Source organism: Monodon monoceros, unplaced genomic scaffold (genome assembly GCF_005190385.1).
Source record: "Monodon monoceros isolate NGI ecotype Baffin Bay Population unplaced genomic scaffold, NGI_Narwhal_1 Super_Scaffold_20, whole genome shotgun sequence".
NCBI lineage: Eukaryota > Metazoa > Chordata > Mammalia > Artiodactyla > Monodontidae > Monodon > Monodon monoceros.
In genome coordinates, this window is record NW_021703777.1 from 33090833 (window position 1) to 33112429 (window position 21597).

General features: G+C 37.6%; 1 protein-coding gene across 1 annotated transcript in view; it reads right to left on the reverse strand.

The window, feature by feature from the left end:
• Window positions 1-21597, reverse strand: part of DCHS2 (dachsous cadherin-related 2) — a 283498-nt gene that overhangs the window by 96739 nt on the left and 165162 nt on the right. The window contains 6 exon segments of the mRNA XM_029235496.1: window positions 806-963; window positions 12222-12321; window positions 13642-13829; window positions 16585-16966; window positions 16968-17602; window positions 18605-18841. Coding sequence (XP_029091329.1) covers window positions 806-963; window positions 12222-12321; window positions 13642-13829; window positions 16585-16966; window positions 16968-17602; window positions 18605-18841 — 1700 coding nt within the window.

Here is a 21597-nt window from a genome sequence, read left to right on the forward strand (position 1 = left end):
ATGGTTCTTCAAAGACAGTGTACAAGAGCTAGTTCTCCAAGCTACTCTAAGTCCTAGAAACTCATATTTCCTTAATGACAACATCTGCATACATTTAAGTATCATATGCCTTTGTTTATCTGAAACCAGATTCTTGAGATATTATGATAGAAGTTTCTCCTAACCCACATATCCTTAATCAATAAAGAATATAATTTGGAAACAGAACTCTTGGGGACATATATTCTTGATTAGTATACATACCTATATTAATATTACTGATTATCACGTGCTTGAACAAAAAAATCTTCCTGTAAACAGTCATTTTGCTTCTGATGGGTTGATGTAATTTTTTCCTACTATGGAGACTTCCTACAGCTTGTTTGCTCATTACGACTAAAGGAAAGTCTTAAAATACAAATCTCAAGTGCCTTTCCTAATTTTAAAAATAATTACAAAAACTATGCAATTTATATTGGCCATTTATTTACACACGTTTCTCCTGCAAATTTACCAGGTCCTTGCAATTAGGAAAAAGTAAAAGAAAAGACACTTTTTGTTCTTTATAAACAAAGCAGGATAAACATCCACATAGTGATGGAGGTAAGTATCTTGTCAGTAACTGTACAAAGTTAAAATAAAAAATTATTTAAACCTAATCATGTCTCAAGTGATAATAAAATCACTTAATATAATGCACACATACATCTGCAATGCTCAAAAAGAGTATTCGTATATTTAATGTATCTTCACTCTACATTTGTATATAAAATTTAAAAAAGCCCTCAGAGCATCTTTCCACACTTTGTGTGATATGAGCTATTACCTGAATATTAATAACTGCCTGTCCTTGAAGAGGAGGCACCCCCTGGTCTCTGGCAATTACAGTCATCCTGTAAGAAGGTTCATAATCATGTGAAAGTACTCTGGTTGTTCTTATTTCACCACTGTTGGCATCAATCTTGAAGTGATCAGTACTACCCTCTACACACAAACACACAAAATTAAGAAGTTAATGTTAGTTGACAATGCAGAATACAGAGAATTAATTAATCCAAATATACATGTGATCATTTGGAAATTTTATTTACCTTAAGCTCTGTGTGAATATGAGCATAAGGATAATACTAAAAATACAGACAAGAAACATAACAGATTAAAAAAATTATTATAGAAATTTTCACATATAAAAAAGTAGACAGTGATATCATGAACTTTCATGTACCTATCATCTAGCTTCAATATTTATCAACTCATGTGCCATATAATCCAGCAATCTCATTCCTGTGTATATATCCTGACAAAACTTTAATTCAAAAAGATATATGCTCCCCTGTGTTCATAGCAGCACTATTTACAATAGCCAAGAAAGGAAACAACCTAAATGTCCATTAACATGTAAATGGATAAAGAAGATGAGATACATATATACAATGGAATACTACTCAGCCATAAAAAAGAATTAAATCATGCTATTTGCAGCAACATGGATGGACCTAGAGATTATCATACTAAGTGAAATAAGTCAGACAGAGAAAGACAAATACCATATGATATCACTTATATGTAGGAATCCAAAATATGACACAAATGAACTTATCTATGAGACAGAAACAGACTCACAGACATAGCAAACAGACTTGTGGTTGCCAAGGGGGAGGAGAGGTGGGGGAAGGTTGTATTGGCAGTTTGGGATTAGCAGATGCAAACTATTATATATAGAATGGATAAACGACAAGGTCCTACTGTGTAACACAGGGAACTATATTCAATATCCTATTTAAAAAAACATTTGGAAAATAATAATAATATTTATCAACTCATGGCTAATCTTTTTGTGGTACGCGGGCCTCTCACTGTTGTGGCCTCTCTCGTTGCGGAGCACAGGCTCCGGACGCGCAGGCTCAGCGGCCATGGTTCATGGGCCCATCTGCTCCGCGGCATGTGGGATCTTCCCGGACCGGGGCACGAACCCGTGTCCCCTGCATCGGCAGGCGGACTCTCAACCACTGTGCTACCAGGGAAGCCCAACTCATGGCTAATATTATTCCCCATTCACATATTTCCCTTCACCATCTTCTTTTGAAGCAAAGTTCAGAAATCATATCATTTCTTCTGTATGTTTTTCAACATGCTCTCTAAAAGATAAGGAAAAATTTAATACGATCACAGTACCATATTATACTTTTAAAAATTAGTAATAATTCCTAAATATTATCAAATATCTAATTAACTTTTAAATTTCCAGTTGTCTCATAAATATCTTATTATTTTAGTCAAATTAGGTTCAACATAAAATCTGTATTTGCATATCTCTTCAATCTATGCATTCCTGCCATCCATCTCTTTATTTTGTTCTTGCAACTCATTTGCTGAAGAACTGGATCATGTATCCTGAAGCTTCATGTGGTCTAGATTTGCCTGTTGCTTATCTCCAATGTGTAGCTTAATATGTTTTTCTGTCCTCTATGTTCTCCTTAAATTGGGAGGTACATCTAGAGAATTAATCAGATTCAGGTTGTTTGGGGGGAAGACTACTTCATAAATGCTGTTTTGTGTTTTCCTTCAGAAGCACATGTCTGATTGTCTCTTTTTGTGATGTGGGCCCCCTTTGGTGCACAGCCTGGATCCACTAATGATTCAATAAATGTTGCAAAGTATAACATTGAGTCTATGATCTCTTCTTCATTTATTAGCTGGAATATATTACTAAAGAGCAACTTCTTCTTATGTACTTATTGGTAACCCAGTGGGACAGTTCATTATACGAAAAGTCAGGATAAATGTTTGATGGTAAACTTTTATTTAACAGTCTTCAAAATAATGGATTGGTTTACTAACATCCTTCAGTGCTTCAACTATGATAATTAAAGGTTTGTTTAGTTTCTGTTTTAAGAATCATTAAGCATAAATTTAAACATATTATAAGAGTTTCAATCTATTCCCAATATTATCCCTATTGGTGTTCAAATTGTTCCATCTTTGAACCTTAGGATCCTCTTAAAGGAGGTTCCTGAGTCTTTGATATGATCCTAGTCATCTTTAACAGCCTCCTTGTATCTGGGGTGACAAAATGTTACAGACTCATCTTGAAGATTTCCTGTTCAAGACCTGGAGTCAGTCATTTCTCCAAGGACTCCTGGTTCATTCCATGGAATACAGTATTGGGAAGTTGTATCCTGCTCATTGCTTCTGGGTCAGTCATTGTTTCTAGGCCTTTTTCAGTGGTCACAGAATACACACATGCACACACTAAAATATGTCATAAGTTTATATTGATACTTCTAATTCAAATTGATCATGGCAGGGGTTTTTTTATTTGGTTTGCTAAATAGCAGATTTGTGTTCTTTGATAAAATCTAAATACTTTAAACAACCCAAAGAACTTCAGACGATGTCTAGGCTAGTGGCTCTCTTTCATTCTTTTATTCAACTGTCAGTGAGTTACTATCATGTAACAGACACTACCAGTTATAGGGGAAATAACGGCAAATAAAAAAGAACTCCTGCTCTTAAGAAGGTCAGAGTATAGAGCAGGAAATTATGTAACATCTACTGGTTGTGATTTCTATGCTTTGATCCATTTACATAGGAGAATGAAAACTTTCATGAATGTGATATATATATCTTTGTTCTCATATTGATTTTTATCTTGTTATTTTATCTTATATTTTGTAGTTGCCTCTATTTTGTAATTGGATAAAGTTAAAGCAAAGGTATGAGTAACATAACAGATATCACCACCTTTTTATATTGTGATGCCCCAAGTATCAGTTCAGAAGCTAATTTTTTAAAAAATCAACATTTCAAACATTCAGAAATATATGACCATCCATGTAAACATTTCCAGATTGGTAAAGCCGCAATATTTCTTCAACTTTTTTAAAGAAATGACAGAATATAAGTATAGCAGAGGACCTGTGTGTACCTCCAAATCTCATTTCCTCCTTCCCTGTAGACAGCCTCTGTTCTAAAGTGGGGGTGTATCTTTCTAGTCCATATATTCATGAGTAATATATAGCATGGTTTTGTTCCTTTCCAAATAACGGTATCATAGCAGGATTATAGCTTAATCTATTAACCTGTGTGTGTGTATTCAGCAGACTCATTGTTACTGCACAACCCACTATGTCATCTTCCCAAGCATGAACATGATTTGCCTTTTCATTTCTTTCTACTTTAGGTCTTTCATCTATTTTGTAATTTTCTACATAAAGGTCTTAAGTATCTTTTATTGAAATTTTCCTCCTTATGCTTCTAGTCAAGATGATTCTGATTTGGGAGAGGGGGGAAACACATAATTTGATGGTCCTTCTTTAAAGAAAATAGGACAATATTCCCACCCAGAGGAGCCCGTGCTAGTGAAGAACCTTGAAGCCTAAACTTCATGATCTTCACAGTAAACTGGACCCCACACCCAATGATTTTCTTCGCTACAGTGAATGAAACTTTTGAAATCCTGCTTAGTTCTCAAAATGCTAGTGATTTTTGTATGTTGACATTGTTCCCAGAAATTTTTTATGTTATTGATTCTAGTGATTTGCCTGTAGCATACTTGGGGTTTTCCATGAAGACAATTAAATTATCTGCAGGTAACAGCAATGTTGTCCCTTGCTTCCCTATGTTTGTGTCAAACACAACAAAGCAACAAATTTCTTTTAAAATGGTATAAAAACACAATGCCAACTAAAGTTAATCAATGGAACCAATCTGAGGCCTGTGCATTCTCAAGGAAAAACATAAACATAAGCCTGTCTCAATAAAATTCCCACATACACATATATGTGTGTACGTATGTGGCATTTTTTTATTAATCCTATTTTTTTAAATTGGGGTATAGTTGTTTTACAATGATATGTTAGTTTCTACTGTACAGTGAAGTAGAGTTCCCTGCTATACAGCAGGTATTCTATGCTATACAGCAGGTTCTCATTAGTTACCTATTTTATACATATTAGTTAGTGTATATATGTCAATCCCAATCTCCCAATTCATCCCAGCTCCCCTTTCCCCCCTTGGTGTTCATACGTTTGTTCTCTATGTCTGTGTCTCTATTTCTGCCTTGCAAAGAGGTACATCTGTACCATTTTTCTAGATTCCACATATATGCGTTGACATACAATATTTGTTTTTCTCTTTCTGACTTACTTCACTCTGCATTTTCTAAATATGATTTACTCTGAACTTAATAATATTTAATTTTCATAGAGATTCACAGATGCTTGGTGTTCATAATCATATGTCTTTATACTCAATACCAATTTTTGTCCATTAACTAGTATTTTCCTGTCAGTAAAAGTTGATTTGCATTTCAGATTACTGAAAATTATTCATTTAAAGTGGATGGCTGGTTGATTTCTAAATAGGACATAGAAAAAAATAATATGATTTTACATTAAAATTTTATTTTATTTTATTTTTTTAACAACTTTATTGGAGTATAATTGCTTTACAATGGTGTGCTAGTTTCTGCTTTATAACAAAGTGAATCAGTTATACATATACATATGTTCCCATATCTCTACCCTCTTGCATCTCACTCCCTCCCAACCTCCCTATCCCACCTCTCTAGGTGGCCACAAAGCACCGAGCTGATCTCCCTGTGCTATGCTGCTGCTTCCCACTAGCTATCTATTTTATGTTTGGTAGAGTATATATATCCATGCCACTCTCTCACTTTGTCCCAGCTTACCCTCCCCTTCCCCGTATCCTCAAGTCCATTCTCTACTATGTCTGCATCTTTATTCACATCTTACCCCTAGGTTCTCCTGACCAAATTTTTTTCTTTTTTTTTAGATTCCATAGATATGTGTTAGCATACGGTATTTGTTTTTCTCTTTCTGACTTACTTCACTCTGTATGACAGACTCTAGGTCCATCCACCTCACTACAAATAACTCAGTTTCATTCCTTTTTAAGGCTGAGTAATATTCCATTGTATATATGTGCCATATCTTCTATATCCACTCATCTTTTGATGGACACTTAGTTTGCTTCCATGTCCTGGCTATTGTAAATAGTGCTGCAATGAATATTTTGGTACATGACTCTTTTTGAATTATGGTTTTCTCAGGGTATATGCGCAGCAGTGGGATTGCTGGGTCATATGGTAGTTCTATTTGTAGTTTTTTAAGGAACCTCCATATTGTGCTCCATAGTGGCGGTATCAATTTACATTCCCACCAACAGTGCAAGAGGGTTCCCTTTTCTCCACACCCTTTCCAGCATTTATTGTTTCTAGATTTTTTGATGATTGCCAGTCTGACCGGTGTGAGATGATATCTCATTGTGATTTTGATTTCTCTAATGATTAATGATGTTGAGAATTCTTTCATGTGTTTGTTGGCAATCTGTATATCTTCTTTGGGAAAATGTCTATTTAGGTCTTCTGCGCATTTTTGGATTGGGTTGTTTGTTCTTTTTATATTGAGCTGCATGAGCTGCTTGTAAATTTTGAAGATTAATCCTTTCTCGGTTGCTTCATTTGCAAATATTTTCTCCCTTTCTGAAGGTTGTCTTTTTGTCTTGTTTATGATTTCCTTTGCTGTGCAAAAGCTTTGAAGTTTCATTAGGTCCTATTTGTTTATTTTTGTTTTTATTTCCATTTCTCTAGGAGGTGGGTCAAAAAGGATCTTCCTGTGATTTATGTCATAGAGTGTTCTTCCTATGTTTTCCTCTAAGAGATTGATGGTGTCTGGCCTTACATTTAGGTCTTTAATGCATTTTGAGTTTATTTTTGTGTATGGTGTTAAGGAGTGTTCAATTTCATTCTTTTACATGTAGCTGTACAGTTTTCCCAGCACCACTTATTGAAGAGGCTGTCTTTTCTCCACTGTATATTCTTGCATCCTTTATCAAATATAACGTGACCATATGTGCATGGGTTTATCTCTGGGCTTTCTATCCTGTTCCATTGATCTATATTTCGGTTTTTGTGCCAGTACCATACTGTCTTGATTACTGTAGCTTTGTACTATAGTCTGAAGTTCAGGAGCCTGATTTCTCCAGCTCCGTTTTTCTTTCTCAAGATTGCTTTGGCTATTCAGGGTCTTTTGTGTTTCCATACAAACTGTGAAATTTTTTGTTCTACTTCTGTGAAAAATGCCAGTGGTAGTTTGATAGGCATTGCATTGAATCTGTAGATTGCTTTGGGCAGTATAGTCATTTTCACAATGTTAATTCTTCCAATCCAAGAATATGGTATATCGCTCCATCTATTTGTATCATCTTTAATTTCTTTCATCAGTGTCATACAATTTTCTGCATACAGGTCTCTTGTCTCCTTAAATTACGTTTATTCCTAGGTATTGTATTCTTTCTGCCACAATGGTAAATGGGATTGTTTCCTTAATTTCTCTTTCTAATCTTTCACTGTTATTGTATAGGAGTGCAAGAGGTTTCTGTGCATTAATTTTGTATCCTGCTACTTTACCAAATTCATTGATTAGCTCTAGTAGTTTTCTAGTAGCATCTTTAGGATTCTTTATGTATAGTGTCATGTCATCTGCAAACAGTGACAGTTTTACTTCTTCTTTTCAAATTTACATTCCTTTTATTTCTTTTTCTTCTCTGATTGCAGTGGCTAAAACTTCCAAAACTATGTTGAATAATATTGGTGAGAGTGGGCAACCTTGTCTTTTTCCTGATCTTAGTGGAAATGGTTTCAGTTTTTCACCATTGAGGACGATGTTGGCTGTGGGTTTGTCATATGTGGCCTTTATTATGTTGAGGTAAGTTCCCTCTATGCCTACTTTCTGGAGGGTTTTTTATCATAAATGGGTGTTGAATTTTGTTGAAATCTTTCTCTGCATCTATTGAGATGATCATATGGTTTTTCTCCTTCAATATGTTAATATGGTATATCACATTGATTGCATATATTGAAGAAACCTTGCATTCCTCGGATAAACCCCACTTGATCATAGTGTATGATTCTTTTAATGTGCTGTTGGATTCTGTTTACTAGTATTTTGTTGAGGATTTTTGCATCTATGTTCATCAGTGATATTGGCCTGCAGTTTTCCTTCTTTGTGACATCTTTGTCTGCTTTTGGTATCAGGGTGATGGTGGCCTAGTAGAATGAGTTTGGAAGTGCTCCTCCCTCGGCTATATTTTGGAAGAGTTTGAGAAGAATAGGTGTTAGCTCTTCTCTAAATGTTTGATAGAATTCACCTGTGAAGCCATCTGGTCCTGGACTTTTGTTTGTTGGAAGATTTTTAATCACAGTTTCAATTTCACTGCTTGGGATTGGTCTGTTCACATTTTCTATTTCTTCCTGGTTCAGTCTCGGAAGGTTGTGCATTTGTAAGGATTTGTCCATTTCTTCCAGGTTGTCCATTTTACTGGCATAGAGTTGCTTGTAGTAATCTCTCATGATGCTTTGTATTTCTGCAGTGTCAGTTGTTACTTCTCCTTTTTCATTTCTAATTCTATAGATTTGTCTTCTCCCTTTTTTTCTTGATAAGCCTGGCTAATGGTTTATCAATTTTGTTTATCTTCTCAAAGAACCGACTTATAGTTTTATTGATCTTTGCTATCATTTCCTTCATTTCTTTCTCATTTATTTCTGTTCTGATCTTTATGATTTCTTTCCTTCTGCTAACTTTGGGGTTTTTTTGTTCTTCTTTCTCTAATTACTTTAGGTGTAAGGTTAGGTTTTTTATTTGAGATATTTCTTGTTTCTTAAGGTAGGATTGTATTGCTATAAACTTCCCTTTTAGAACTGTTTTTGCTGCATCCCACAGGTTTTGGGTCGTTGTGTTTTCACTGTTATTTGTTTCTAGGTATTTTTTGATTACCTCTTTGATTTCTTCTGTGATCTCTTGGTTATTAACTAGTGTGTTGTTTAGCCTTCATGTGTTTGTATTTCTTACAGAGTTTTTCCTGTAATTGATATCTAGTCTCATAGCACTGTGGTCAGTAAAGATACTTGATACAATTTCAACTTTCTTAAATTTACCAAGGCTTGATTTGTGACCCAAGATATGATCTATCCTGGAGAATGTTCCATAAGCACTTGAGAAGAAAGTGTATTCTGTTGTTTTTGGATGGAATGTCCTACAAATATCAATTAAGTCCATCTTGTTTAATGTATCATTTAAAGGTTGTGTGTCCTTATTTATTTTCATTTTGGATGATCTGTCCATTGGTGAAAGTGGGGTGTTAAAGTCCCCTACTATGATTGCATTACTGTGGATTTCCACTTTTATGGCTGTTAGTATTTGCCTTATGTATTGAGGTGCTCCTGTTTTAGGTGCATAAAAATTTACAATTGTTATATCTTCTTCTTGGATTGATCCCTTGATCATTATGTAGTGTCCTTCATTGTCTCTTGTAATAGTCTTTGTTTTAATGTCTATTTTGGGTGATATGAGAATTGCTACTCCAATTTTATTTTGATTTCCATTTGCATGGAATATCTTTTTCCATTCCCTCACTTTCAGTCTGTATGTGTCCCTAGGTCCGAAGTGGGTCTCTTGTAGACAGCATATATATGGGTCTTGTTTTTGTATCCTTTCAGGCAGTCTATCTCTTTTGGATGGAGCATTTAATCTTTTATATTTAAGGTAATTATTTATATGTATGTTCCTATGACCATTTTCTTAATTGTTTTGCATTTGTTATTGTAGGTCTTTTCCTTCTCTTGTGTTTCCTGCCTAGAGAAGTTCCTTTAGCGTTTGTTGTAAAGCTGGTTTGGTGGTGCTGAACTCTTTTAGCTTTTGCTTGTCTGTAAAGCTTTTAATTTCTCCATCAAATCTGAATGAGATCCTTGCTGGTTAGAGTAATCTTGGTTGTAGGTTTTTCTACTTCATCACTTTAAATATGTCTTGCCACTCCCTTCTGGCCTGCAGAGTTTATGCTGAAAGATCAGCTGCTAACTGTATGGGGATCACCTTATGTGTTATTTGTTGTTTTTCCCTTGCTGCTTTTAATATTTGTTCTTTGTATTTAATTTTTGATAGTTTGGTTAACATGTGTCTTGGTGTGTTTCTTCTTGGATTTATCCTGTATGGGACTCTCTGTGCTTCCTGGACTTGATTAACTATTTCCTTTCCCATATTCAGGAAGTTTTCAACTACAGTCTCTTCAAATATTTTCTCAGTCCCTTTCTTTTTCTCTTCTTCTTTTGGGACCCCTATAACTTGAATGTTGGTGTGTTTAATGTTGTCCCAGAGGTCTCTGAGACTGTCCTCAATTCTTTGCATTCTTTTATCTTTATTCTTCTCTACTGTAGTTATTTCCACTATTTTATCTTCCAGGTCACTTATCCGTTCTTCTGCCTCAGTTATTCTGCTATTGATCCCTTCTAGAGAAATTTTAATTTCATTTATTGTGTTGTTCATCACTCTTTGTTTGCTCTTTAGTTCTTCTAGGTCCTTGTTAAACGTTTCTTGTATTTTCTCCATTCTATTTCCAAGATTTTGGATCATCTTTACTATCAATATTCTGAATTATTTTTCAGGTAGACTGCCTATTTCCTCTTCATTTGTTAGGTCTGTGGGTTTATGCCTTGTTCCTTCATCTGCTGTGTGTTTCTCTGTCTTCTCATTTTGCTTAACTTACTGTTTTGGGGGTCTCCTTTTCGCAGGCTGCAGATTCGTAGTTTCAGTTGTTTTTGGTGTCTGTCCCCAGTGGCTAGGGTTGGTTCAGTGGGTTATGTAGGCTTCCTGGTGGAGGGGACTAATGCCTGTGTTCTCGTGGGTGAGCCTGGATCTTGTCTTTCTGGTGGGCAGGTCCATGTCTTGTGGTGTGTTTTGGGGTGTCTGTGGCCTATTATGATTTTAGGCAGCCTCTGTGGTAATGGATGGGGTTGTGTTCCTGTCTTGCTAGTTGTTTGGCATAGGGTGTCCTGTACTCTAGCTTGCTGGTCATTGGGTGGAGCTGGGTCTTGACGTTGAGATGGAGATCTATGGGAGATTTTCACCATTTGATATTACTTGGAGCTGGGAGGTCTCTTGTGGATCAGTCTCCTGAATTGGCTCTCCCACTTCAGTGGCACAGCCCTGACATCTGGCTGGAGCTCCAAGAGCCTGTCCTCCACAGGGCTCAGAATAACACGGAGAACAAAAAGAAAGAAAGAAGAAGATAAAATAAAAGAAAATAAATTAAAGTAAAATAAAATGAAATAACGTTATTAAAATAAAAAATAATTATGAAGAAAATAACTTTTTTAATTAAAAAAATAAAGTACAGACAGAACCCTAGGACAAATGGTAAAAGCAAAGCTATACAGACAAAATCACACTCAGAAGCATACACATGCATACTCACAAAAAGAGAAAAAGGGAAGAAAAAAAATATATATATATATATCGTTGCTCCCAAAGTCCACATCCTGAACTTGGGATGATTCCTTGTCTACTCAGGTATTCCACAGATGCAGGGTACATCAAGTGGATTGTGGAGATTTAATCCGCTGCTCCTGAGGCTGCTGGGAGAGATTTCCCTTTCTCTTCTTTGTTCGCACAGCTCCCGGGGTTCAGCTGTGGATTTGGACCCTCCTCTGCTCGTAGGTCGCCTGAGGGCGTCTGTTCTTCGCTCAGACAGGACAGGGTTAAAGGAGCCGCTGATTTGGGGGCTCTGGCTCACTCAGGACGGGTGTGAGGGAGGGGTGCGGATGCGGTGTGAGCCTGCGGCAGCAGAGGCCAGCATGACGTTTCACCAGCTTGAGGCACACCGTGTGTTCTCCCAGGGAAGTTTTCCCTGGATCATGGGACCCTGCATTGACGGGCTGCACAGGTTCCCAGCAGGGGAGGTGTGGATAGTGACCTGTGCTCACACATGCTTCTTGGTGGCGGCAGCAGCAGCCTTAGCGTCTCATGTCCATCTCTGGGGGCCGCGCTGATAGCCGCGGCTCGCGCCCGTCTCTGGAGCTCCTTTAAGCGGCGCTCTTAATCCCCTCTCCTCACACACCAGGAAACACAGAGGTAAGAAAGTCTCTTGCCTCTTCGGCAGCTCCAGACTTTTTCCCGGACTCCCTCCCGGCTAGCTGTGGCGCACTATCCCGCTTCAGGCTGTGTTCACGCAGCCAACCCCAGTCCTCTCCCTGGGATCCGACCGAAGCCCCCATTAAACTTTAATTTTTTTTTTTTAAAGGTGATTCTAGAAAATAACAAATGTATTTTGTTTGCAATATGATGCTATTTTCGGTGTTAACTATTTTCCCAGAAGGAGGCAGATGGTTGGTGGACAAAAGAGGAAATTCTAAAAGCTCTTAATCCTTTATATATAGTAACTTTTACCTGAGGATACTGAATATATAACTTCTGCATTGTTTCCTTCATCAAGATCCTTTGCAAACACAGTTGTAACCAACATATTTACTGGTTGACCTTCCAGAACCTGTCATTAAGACAAATGACTTACAAATTAGTCAGTGAAATTTAAAAAAGAAATATCAATGAATCTTTAAGTTACAGAACACATTACTACTAAGCATTATTTTTTTAAACTACTTTTAAATCCACACAAAATGCAAATGTCTACCATATAAAAGTTATATGGGTGTAAAACCATGAAAAAAATCCACATTACAAATGTAAATGTTTTTCTCAATTTGAACAAATTATCTGCAGCATTTAATCTAATTTTGAGAAAAAAAGGAAATAAAATTGACCAAAAAAATCTTAGACTTTTGATGCTTTTTAAGAATTCTGGCATTTTCTTATTCATCCCTTTCTTTTAAAAGATCCAAAATACTCTAAAGATAAACATAAGCCATTATTTCAGGAAACATACCTTATTAATTAACAGAAACTTTCCTGAAATTCTGAAATGTACATGTGGAATTGAACTCCAAGTTTAGGGTCTTACTGCCTAATTAAGCCATGATACATAAAATGATATATTAATAAAAATCATAAGGATAGTATCATAATGTTCTGCATTGGTAGAATTTTCTTTAAATATGATTTTGGAAGATAAATTTAAAGTTATTAACTTCCTCAATACCTATTTCGAGGTTTTCAACATGCATACCTGATCTCAATTTGAACGCCCAATTGTTTCAGAGCAATAGCTTCCCAACGTTTTATTCATATAACCCTTTCATTTAAAAAAAAGTATGAGTTCCTCCAAGATACATTTATTAATTATGTACATGAACTAATATGCTAACTTATTATGTACATTATAAAACATACAAAAACATGGAAATGAAAAAGATAAGATCATGTAAATATAATGAGAAGTTTCCGCATGTGCCTGCAAAGATCAAATGCTACAATCTCTGGCTGCATGTCCCTCCACTTTAGAGCTACAAATTGTTCTCCTATCTTCAACTAACCATCTTAGAGATGTGTTTCAATTGCCCACAAGGAGCTGTAGACAAAGAAAGGCATGCAAATTACTGAAAAAAAACAAGCCATGTCTGAGCAATACTGATAATGAAGTACCATGACGTTTGCATACAACAGACAGGACTACATTATCATAAAACCACTGAATGTGTGATCCCAAATAACACATATAAGCATTTTCTTTTCTTGTTTTAATTGTGTTTTTTTTTTTTTTTTTTGACATGTGGACAATTCGAACTCTAGAAATGTATGCATTTCCACACAAGACTGACTGGATAAATTCATGCTTTTTACCACAAGATGGTGCTCAAAACAAGTAACTAAGAATACTACAAACGTTGCACGGCTACTTGGCTCCACGTACCTTGATGTGTAATTCCTTCCCAGGAAGGCACTGTGGAAAATACGGCCTGTTATCGTTGATGTCAGTAACTGAGACATACACCAGCGCGGTGGCATTTCGAGGAAGGGAGCCGTGGTCGGTCACTAAGACAGTCACCTGATGGTGCACCCGTTGCTCATGATCCAAGGCCACCCAGCTGATAAGTTCGCCTGAGAAACACAGAGCAGGATGAAAGAGGCTGACGCTTGTACTAGAATTGTGGCTTTATGAACCACCAATTAAATCTCAGACCAATACCCAGAAAGGAAAAACAGATATAAAGCTCTAAAAACACAACTTCCAAGACCACATGCTTTAGTAATCTAGCTCTGCTGTTGAAAGAATTTTCTGAAGTTTCTTCTGCCACCTTCAATTTGTCATTCTTTGTATTTCAAATTATCTACCATCAACCATTCGAACTAAAGAATGAATCCATAACAACAAATAATAAAATACTCTGTGGTAATTTAATAATAATTTAGAAGATTTAAAGTTACAGCATGTCTCCCTTCATACTGAATATACAGAAAGCACCTCAGCTCTGACATCACAAGGTCTGGTTTGGGCGCCAGTTTCTTCACCTCAGGCACAGAAGGACCTCTCTGACCCTACCTCCTAGGGCTATCAAACACTAACGCAATCATAAATTTAAAAGGACTCTGTAAGCTGTAAATTATTACGAATGTGAGAGTTGTTATCATTACTTAAGATAATGGCAAGGTACCTTCATGAAAATCAAATACAGTCCTAGGTGATGGTTTGTCTTTTATGTATAGAGTTATTTATTTTTATCTCACAAAATATATGTATAGTGAGGACAGTGGCTTCCCAAATAAAACTCTTCATGCTTTACAAGCCATATTTTACATATTCTTGCTAAAACTGTTTTCTAGGCGACTAGCCTCGTGTTTCATCCACAGACTCAGGCATAAAATCGTAACTGCCTCTACCTACCGCCAAGGCCCATCTCTGGTAGCCCGTCTCCCGCTGCAGAGTTCCAACAGGCGTTAATATCCTCACTATTTATGAAAATATCTATTTGTAAGAAAGTAATCAAGAAGCAACTACTACCTAACATTGCCATTACCAAGATCTTTTTGCCCTCTTCCTCCAAATGAAATGTGTAGAACAAATGACAGTGTGTAGAACAAAACAAAAAGTGAAATCAGGAACAACAAAAAATTCATATTTGGATAAGTTGCTGAATTGGTGAAGGTATAATGCAGTGTTTACCATATCCAATTACTATATCAACTATATTTATAAAGTGTTTAGTATAAGTGTGATTCTAATAAAAATGACAAAGACAACAACTGCATCTTTAAAGTTCCAAAATGCAATTCTTCTAGAAAAACCCTAAATCCTGAAAGGCAAACAGATTTTTATTTGCTGCACCAACTCTGACTGACATGTAGCAGCTGTTCGGAAAGACTAGGAGGCTCAGCCGGGGCTGGGCATGGGGGTTCCACATAGGGTTCCGTGGGAGTGAGGTTTCGGGTCACCACCTGAGGCTGCTCAGAGCCCCGGATGTGGAGGGCGTGCCTGCGTGCTGCGCATGCACGCCACGCACTGGAGGATGTCGTCAACCCCTGCGCTGCCCCACTGTCCCCAGCCCCAGTGAACAGGAACAGCTTACGAGTATGTAGCCTTCCAAGTCCCTTCATAATACTTTAACTCTTCACCCCCCCCCACACACACACCCAGAGCGGGACACGGAGCATGGCGGCAATTGTCTCCTTTTTTCAAGGTAAGGAAACTGAGTCCCAAGGTGAAGCTTCTTGCTTCTAGCCGTACAGCGATTCTAGGAATGGACACCTGGTCTGAATCTGGACTAACTGTGGGAAAGAGAAGATCATGGGGGAACCGAATGTATATTTCAACTTCTTTCGAAAAAAATAAATTACCGAGTGTAGTAGAAAACCTAGAGAACTATCTAACACGTGGAAGTAAAGAGCAAGCCGGACCATCCTGTGCAGCCGGTGCAGTTTGTGCCTTGCTGCGGGGCCCAGCTCAGGACTGAATGGGAGCCGAGATCCAGCTTGCAATCTCGGCAGGCCTTGTGCCCTGGTGTAAAGCTCCATCTGCTGGAGGAAGGGGCACCTTTTCCTAATCCACACGATAGGTACTTTGAAGGTAATCAGAATTGAATTCAAATTCTGTCCCACTATAGAGCAAGGGGCACCACGTACACAGGCCACAACATGAATGGTGCCTCCTGGAATTGTACAAAGCGGTGACCTTCTCACTTCTTTCTAGCTCTGTGACCTTGGGCATGTTACTTGAGCTACTCGAGTTTCAGTTTCTCCAACTACATGGTTGCAGTATAAACATAGTTCATTTGTAGGTATTTGCAGGAATTAAAGACTTTGTAAATGTATACAATATAATAACATTTGTATATTTAACTTAACTAATTAAGACATGAAAAAAACCTCAGTGTAAATATTTGCCCTTTCCCTATGTTTCCCTCATCAAAATGAGAATGGAGAAATATATCAAAAGAGTGACTTTGAAATCTTAACTTAAAATCTTAAAAAGTGGATTATTCTCTAGTTTTTCACTGATGACATTTATACTTTATAAAATATTATTTGAAAAATTTTAAAGACATCTACAAATGAAAAAGAGTGGTTGGGCGGGGGGGTGGAATTAGACTTTACACAAGAATTTATCTGGTCCATTTCTGAGTGTACCTCTAATTCAAAATAAGAACCATATACGGACAGTATGTGGGTGTGAGGCAAGAGAAATATGAATCATTTAAGGGAAAATTCTGTTCAATTTTGACTTCACTTTAAAAATCACAATACTATAATCAAGAAAGATATTTACTAAAAACTGTAATTTTAACTATATGTTTGCTAAAAGATTTGAGTTTTGTCAATTCCAATTTTAAAGGAATAAGTGCAAGCTACAAAATGCTACCTGTATTAGGATTCATCTTGAAGAATTTTCCATCAGACAAAAGGAAATATGACAGCTGTCCATTCTTTCCCGAGTCTCTGTCAATTGCTGTAATTTTGCCTATTACCCCTTGGGGAACAGGACTCTCCTTGACTTTCAGAAACAAGACATCATGCAAGAAGGTAGGGGAATTGTCATTCTCATCCAGGACATGAACAATTACTGAAGTGCTCACATTTTGTGACATTCTGTCCTCCGGGATCCAGGCAAACACTCTAAAATTATATGTTTGTGTGGATTCATAGTCGAGCTGTCGCCGCAAATAAATCCAACCTGTGTAAGGATGGATGCCAAACGCAGCCGAGTTTGGGCCGGACTCCAGTGAGTACAGGAGCTGCGGGGGGGGTGTGCTGTGGGCCAAGCTGGCAGGCCTGGATTTTCAGGACCGGGGTCATCAGTGAGAGGGACTCACTAACTTCCGCTTGATAGACCAAATGCTCAAAAGTTAAAGACGGGTTTTGCTCTTGCTTTTCAATAGTGACCGTCAGCACTAACAGGGATGCCTGAGGAGGAACGCCGAGATCCTGGGCCATGAGGGTCAGAGTGCACTCCTGGGGCCCAGCGCCTGCCAGGCTCTCGTTGAGGTACACCACACCAAGCCCTGAGTCAACGGAAAAGATGCTCGGGCTCTGACTGGCAATGGCATAGCGGATGACCCCGTTGGGCCCGCTGTCTTTGTCTGTTGCACGGGCGTGGTACAAGGCTGTGCCAGTCATTGTGCTCTGGGATATCGTAACCCCATCGGAGGCTTTGTGAAACACTGGGCGGTTGTCATTGACATCGATGACAGTTATGTTGACCTCTGTGCTGCTGCAGGCGGCAGAGCTGCCGAGCTGTGCCTGGATGGTGAGCACAACCACGGGCTGTGTTTCGTGATCCAGAGGCTTCTGGGTTCGAATGGTGCCCAGCCATGGGTGAATAAAGAACTTTCCGTCCAGATCACCAGAGGAGATCCTATAAAGAATTGGCTCTGAGGAATCTGAAAAGGAAAAAAAAAAAAAAGAGCAAAATGAAAAGAGAAAGCAATCACTTTATGCCAAAAGAACGTACCTACTGGAAACAGAACTGAAAGCATTAATGTATATCACATCCACAGAGAATACGATGCAATGTCTCACATTTTCCTCAGCTCTCCAAAGCCTGTTGATAAGTGGACACATGGTTTCAGATGTATTAGTGGACAAAAGTAATGTCCAATGGACAAGGTGCAAGCCACGAGCTTCACCATCTTCCTTACCTCTTCTTGTATTAAGTAAAAGGGAAAGGTATTCAGAAAATAACGTGGATGCCTGTTTTACAGTCTGTTTTATATATTTGAGGAAGCAAAGTCAAGTTTACACTGGTGTTTCTCTATGATATCTACCAATAAAAGGAAAATACCCTCCCTAAAATTTAAGGAAAGGAGAGAAGATGGGTTAGGGTTACGGAGCATGACAAGATCTTTGGACAAGTAATTCACTTCTAAGAATTTTTCTTGCAGAGAAATCTGTACAAGTCATATAAGGATGTTTGCTTGAGTAGTATTTGGACTAGCAAAAATGATTGTAAATCATTCAAATTGATAGCAAAAGGGAAATGTTTAAATAAATACTATGCAACTTCTAATTTTAATGAGACGGAATGATGTCCAGTTACTTGGAAAACTGTCCACAATATACAAAGTGGGGAAAAATGGTCATTGTAGGACAACAAAGATAGTTGCATGTATTTTCATTAAAAAATTTTTGGAAGTGTGTGTGTGTGTGTGTGTGTGTGTGTGCACGCGCGCTTTGAAGAATGGGTTAAAAGTACCTGTTACTTTTGTGATTAGAAAAACAAAGTAGGATAAAAATAATGTTGAAAGGACAAAGAACAAGCCATAGATTGTATGGTCTCAATTCTTTCATGGAGAAAAGGAAAGATTTATTCAAGACTGTACAACCTAAGAAAATATAGAAAATGTTCCAGTAATGGATTTCAATGCAGCATAAGAAGTACTTACTCAAGGACTCTTTTGCTTTCACTGTCCCCACAGGACTGTCTTCAGGCACATCTTCATAAATTGAGAAAGTATACTTAGGCCTTTCAAATTCAGTGGGTGCCAGAGTTGTCTGAAGAATGTGTATGGTGACTTCAGCATTAGTGACAGATGTGAGCCCACCACCATCTCGAGCACAGACCATCAGCAAAAGTGTGGTGGATTCCAAATGACTAAGAGTTGATGTTAAGTAAATAATCCCTGGGTAGGGGAAGGAGAGAATTAAAAACCAGATAACATGCAATAAATACTGATGAGCCATAGTAACACCTGATCTGTTAATGCTACTGTGATGGTTAATTTTATGTGTCCACTTGACTGGACCATGGTGTGCCCAAATATTCAGTGAAACATTATGCTGCATGTTTCTGTGAGGGTGTTTTTGGGTGAGATTAACCCAAATGGATAGACTGAGTCAAGCATATTGGCCTCCCTGCTGTGGGTGGGCCTCATCCAATCAGTTGAAGGCCTGACTAGAACAAAAGGGCTGGTCCTCCTCCAAGTAAGAGAGAGTCCTCCTGCCGGACTCTGTTAGACTTGGGACATTGGTTTCTTCCCTTCCTTTGGAATTGAACTGAAACATCCTGGCTCCACCTGAGTCTTGAGACTGCCAGCCTTCAACCTCGAGCTACACCATTGGTTCTCTGGATCCTGAGTTTACCAACTCACCTGCAGATCTTGGGGCCTGTTAATCTCCATAATCACAGGACTAATTCCTTACAATAAATCTCTTTATATTTATCTTTATATGTCTTTATATTTATATATCTCCTGTTGGTTCCATTTCTCTGGAGAACCTTGATACATCTACTTTCCAATCAAAGAACTTGAGCATATTTGCAAAATGATGGTCCAAATTCTGTCAAGTAAGCAATATTTCCAGAGCTTAAATATTAGACATCTTGGAAGTATATCAATTCACCAGAAAAACAAAAACTGTTGCCTTTGTTAGGCCTTCCTACCATATCAGCAGCCCAGGATGATGGACTAGCAGAGTATACCCCGTAATCCAATGTAGTCTAAGCTAATGCAGGGTTGTTGGGTGATCACAATCTACCCAGGCACCAGGACCCTAAATCTACAGATGAAATTAAAGTTTTATCTTCTGGGGTATTTGCCATTTGTCCTGAACAAGACCATGGAGTGCAGCACTTTTTTTCAAGGAACTCCATTTTTTTTGTTATTGATGAGAGGGTATAATATCAATGGCTGTGGGTAGGAAAACTTCAAAAATGTTAAAACCATGGGGATAAGCTAGGCTTATACACAGAGTGTTTGTGAGAGGAGAAGGTCTTAATGGATAAGTTGGGGAGAGATCCAGTAATGCTGAGAAAACCAATCATTTAATATGGCTAACCCACCCATTGGTGTGTTAGTGTGAAAACATGAAAATAGATAACCAACTTAGAAATGAAAATGTTAGTTGTAGTTAACAAAAAAGAAAAACAGACAAACTTTTAAATGAATTTACAAACAAATAAATGTGGCTGAACTGTATGGAATCTATCACAACACAATTGGCCGTAAGTATTAGTTAAATGAAGGACTACTGCAGTTTTGCCAGTTTATGAGAAGCTTGCAAAAACATCAGAATTATCAGTTTTCTAGGCATAAAAAAGGTGACACCCATTTGATTTCTTTCTTTTTTTAAATCAAATCTTCCCTCTTATAACTCCAATTCCTTGTTCCTATTTCCATTAGAAATTTAGTGAATCTGTCTTATTTCTCCTTGGCAAACACATCATCAATAACCAAAGCCAAATATCTCATCAGACCTGCTCCAGGCACAGCATCCCCATTTTCTTATCTGACATGATTTTACGTCATTTCTCTTACAGTTCCTTTCTCCTGAACATTCTCCAAGTTGATCCAGGAACACATGGTTCCAGATAACAATCTGACTATAACAAAGAAGAGTATAAACATTCTTTATCGGAATACTTATAAAATACTAATGTAACCAAGTATTATCACACCCACTTTTAGCAGCCGTGTTAAAATCGGGGTTCACACTGATTTGCTGGTCCACCAAAGCACTCAATACTCATCACACTAATTTCTAAGTCAGGTCTTTCCCTTCCGTTATTGAGTAGCTTCAGAATCCTTCTTATTAAAGTCTTGGCTTGATTAAAAAATAAAACTCAAATAATGCAAAAGTGTCTGTCTACAGAAGAAAATGAAAAGTCTCTCTACCCCAATAACCCCCCACTCCCTGGGCACAGAGTCTTCTAGAGTTAACTCAATTTTAATTATTGAGACTTTTTTAAGAGTTTTATTTTCCACTCTTGATGGAAAATAAATTAATGCCTGCCTCAACTAGACTATAAGCTGGTCTTCCTGCCTTCAGACTGACTCCTTCTAAACCATTCTTCATACTTGTATTAGGATAGTCTTCCTAAAATCCAAATCTCAGCCTATCAGTGCTTCCCCCAGTTTTCAGGGGAAGTTCAAATGCTTTATCGTAATAACCAAGCCACTCAATTAGCGCTTTTGCATCTCTGTGGCCCCATCTCAACATTCTCTCTGTACAGGACATTTTGCTCTTGGCACAGTCAACTCTTTCTAATTTCCAGAATAGATCTTGCTCTTCCCTTTAGATTGCTGCATCCCCTTCCTGGAATAACTTCATCTTCTCTGACAATGATTTCTACTCATGTTTTAAAGCACAGCTCAACTTTCACCTGGCGCAGATGACCTTCTCTTACCTTCCACTCTCTTTCAGAGACCACTCTTCCAGGATCTCACAGTGGCCTGAGTACATGTGCCTATCATACATTTACTACATTGTACTTTAATGGTTTTTGTCTTTCTTATCATTCATTCACTTATTCATTAGTTTACTCCATGGTTTATAAATAAAATCAAAAAACAACATTTTGAAAATATATAAACAACAATTTAGTATACATAATAACTGAAGAGTTCTGTAACTAAGATGAAAAAATACAGGTAAGCCA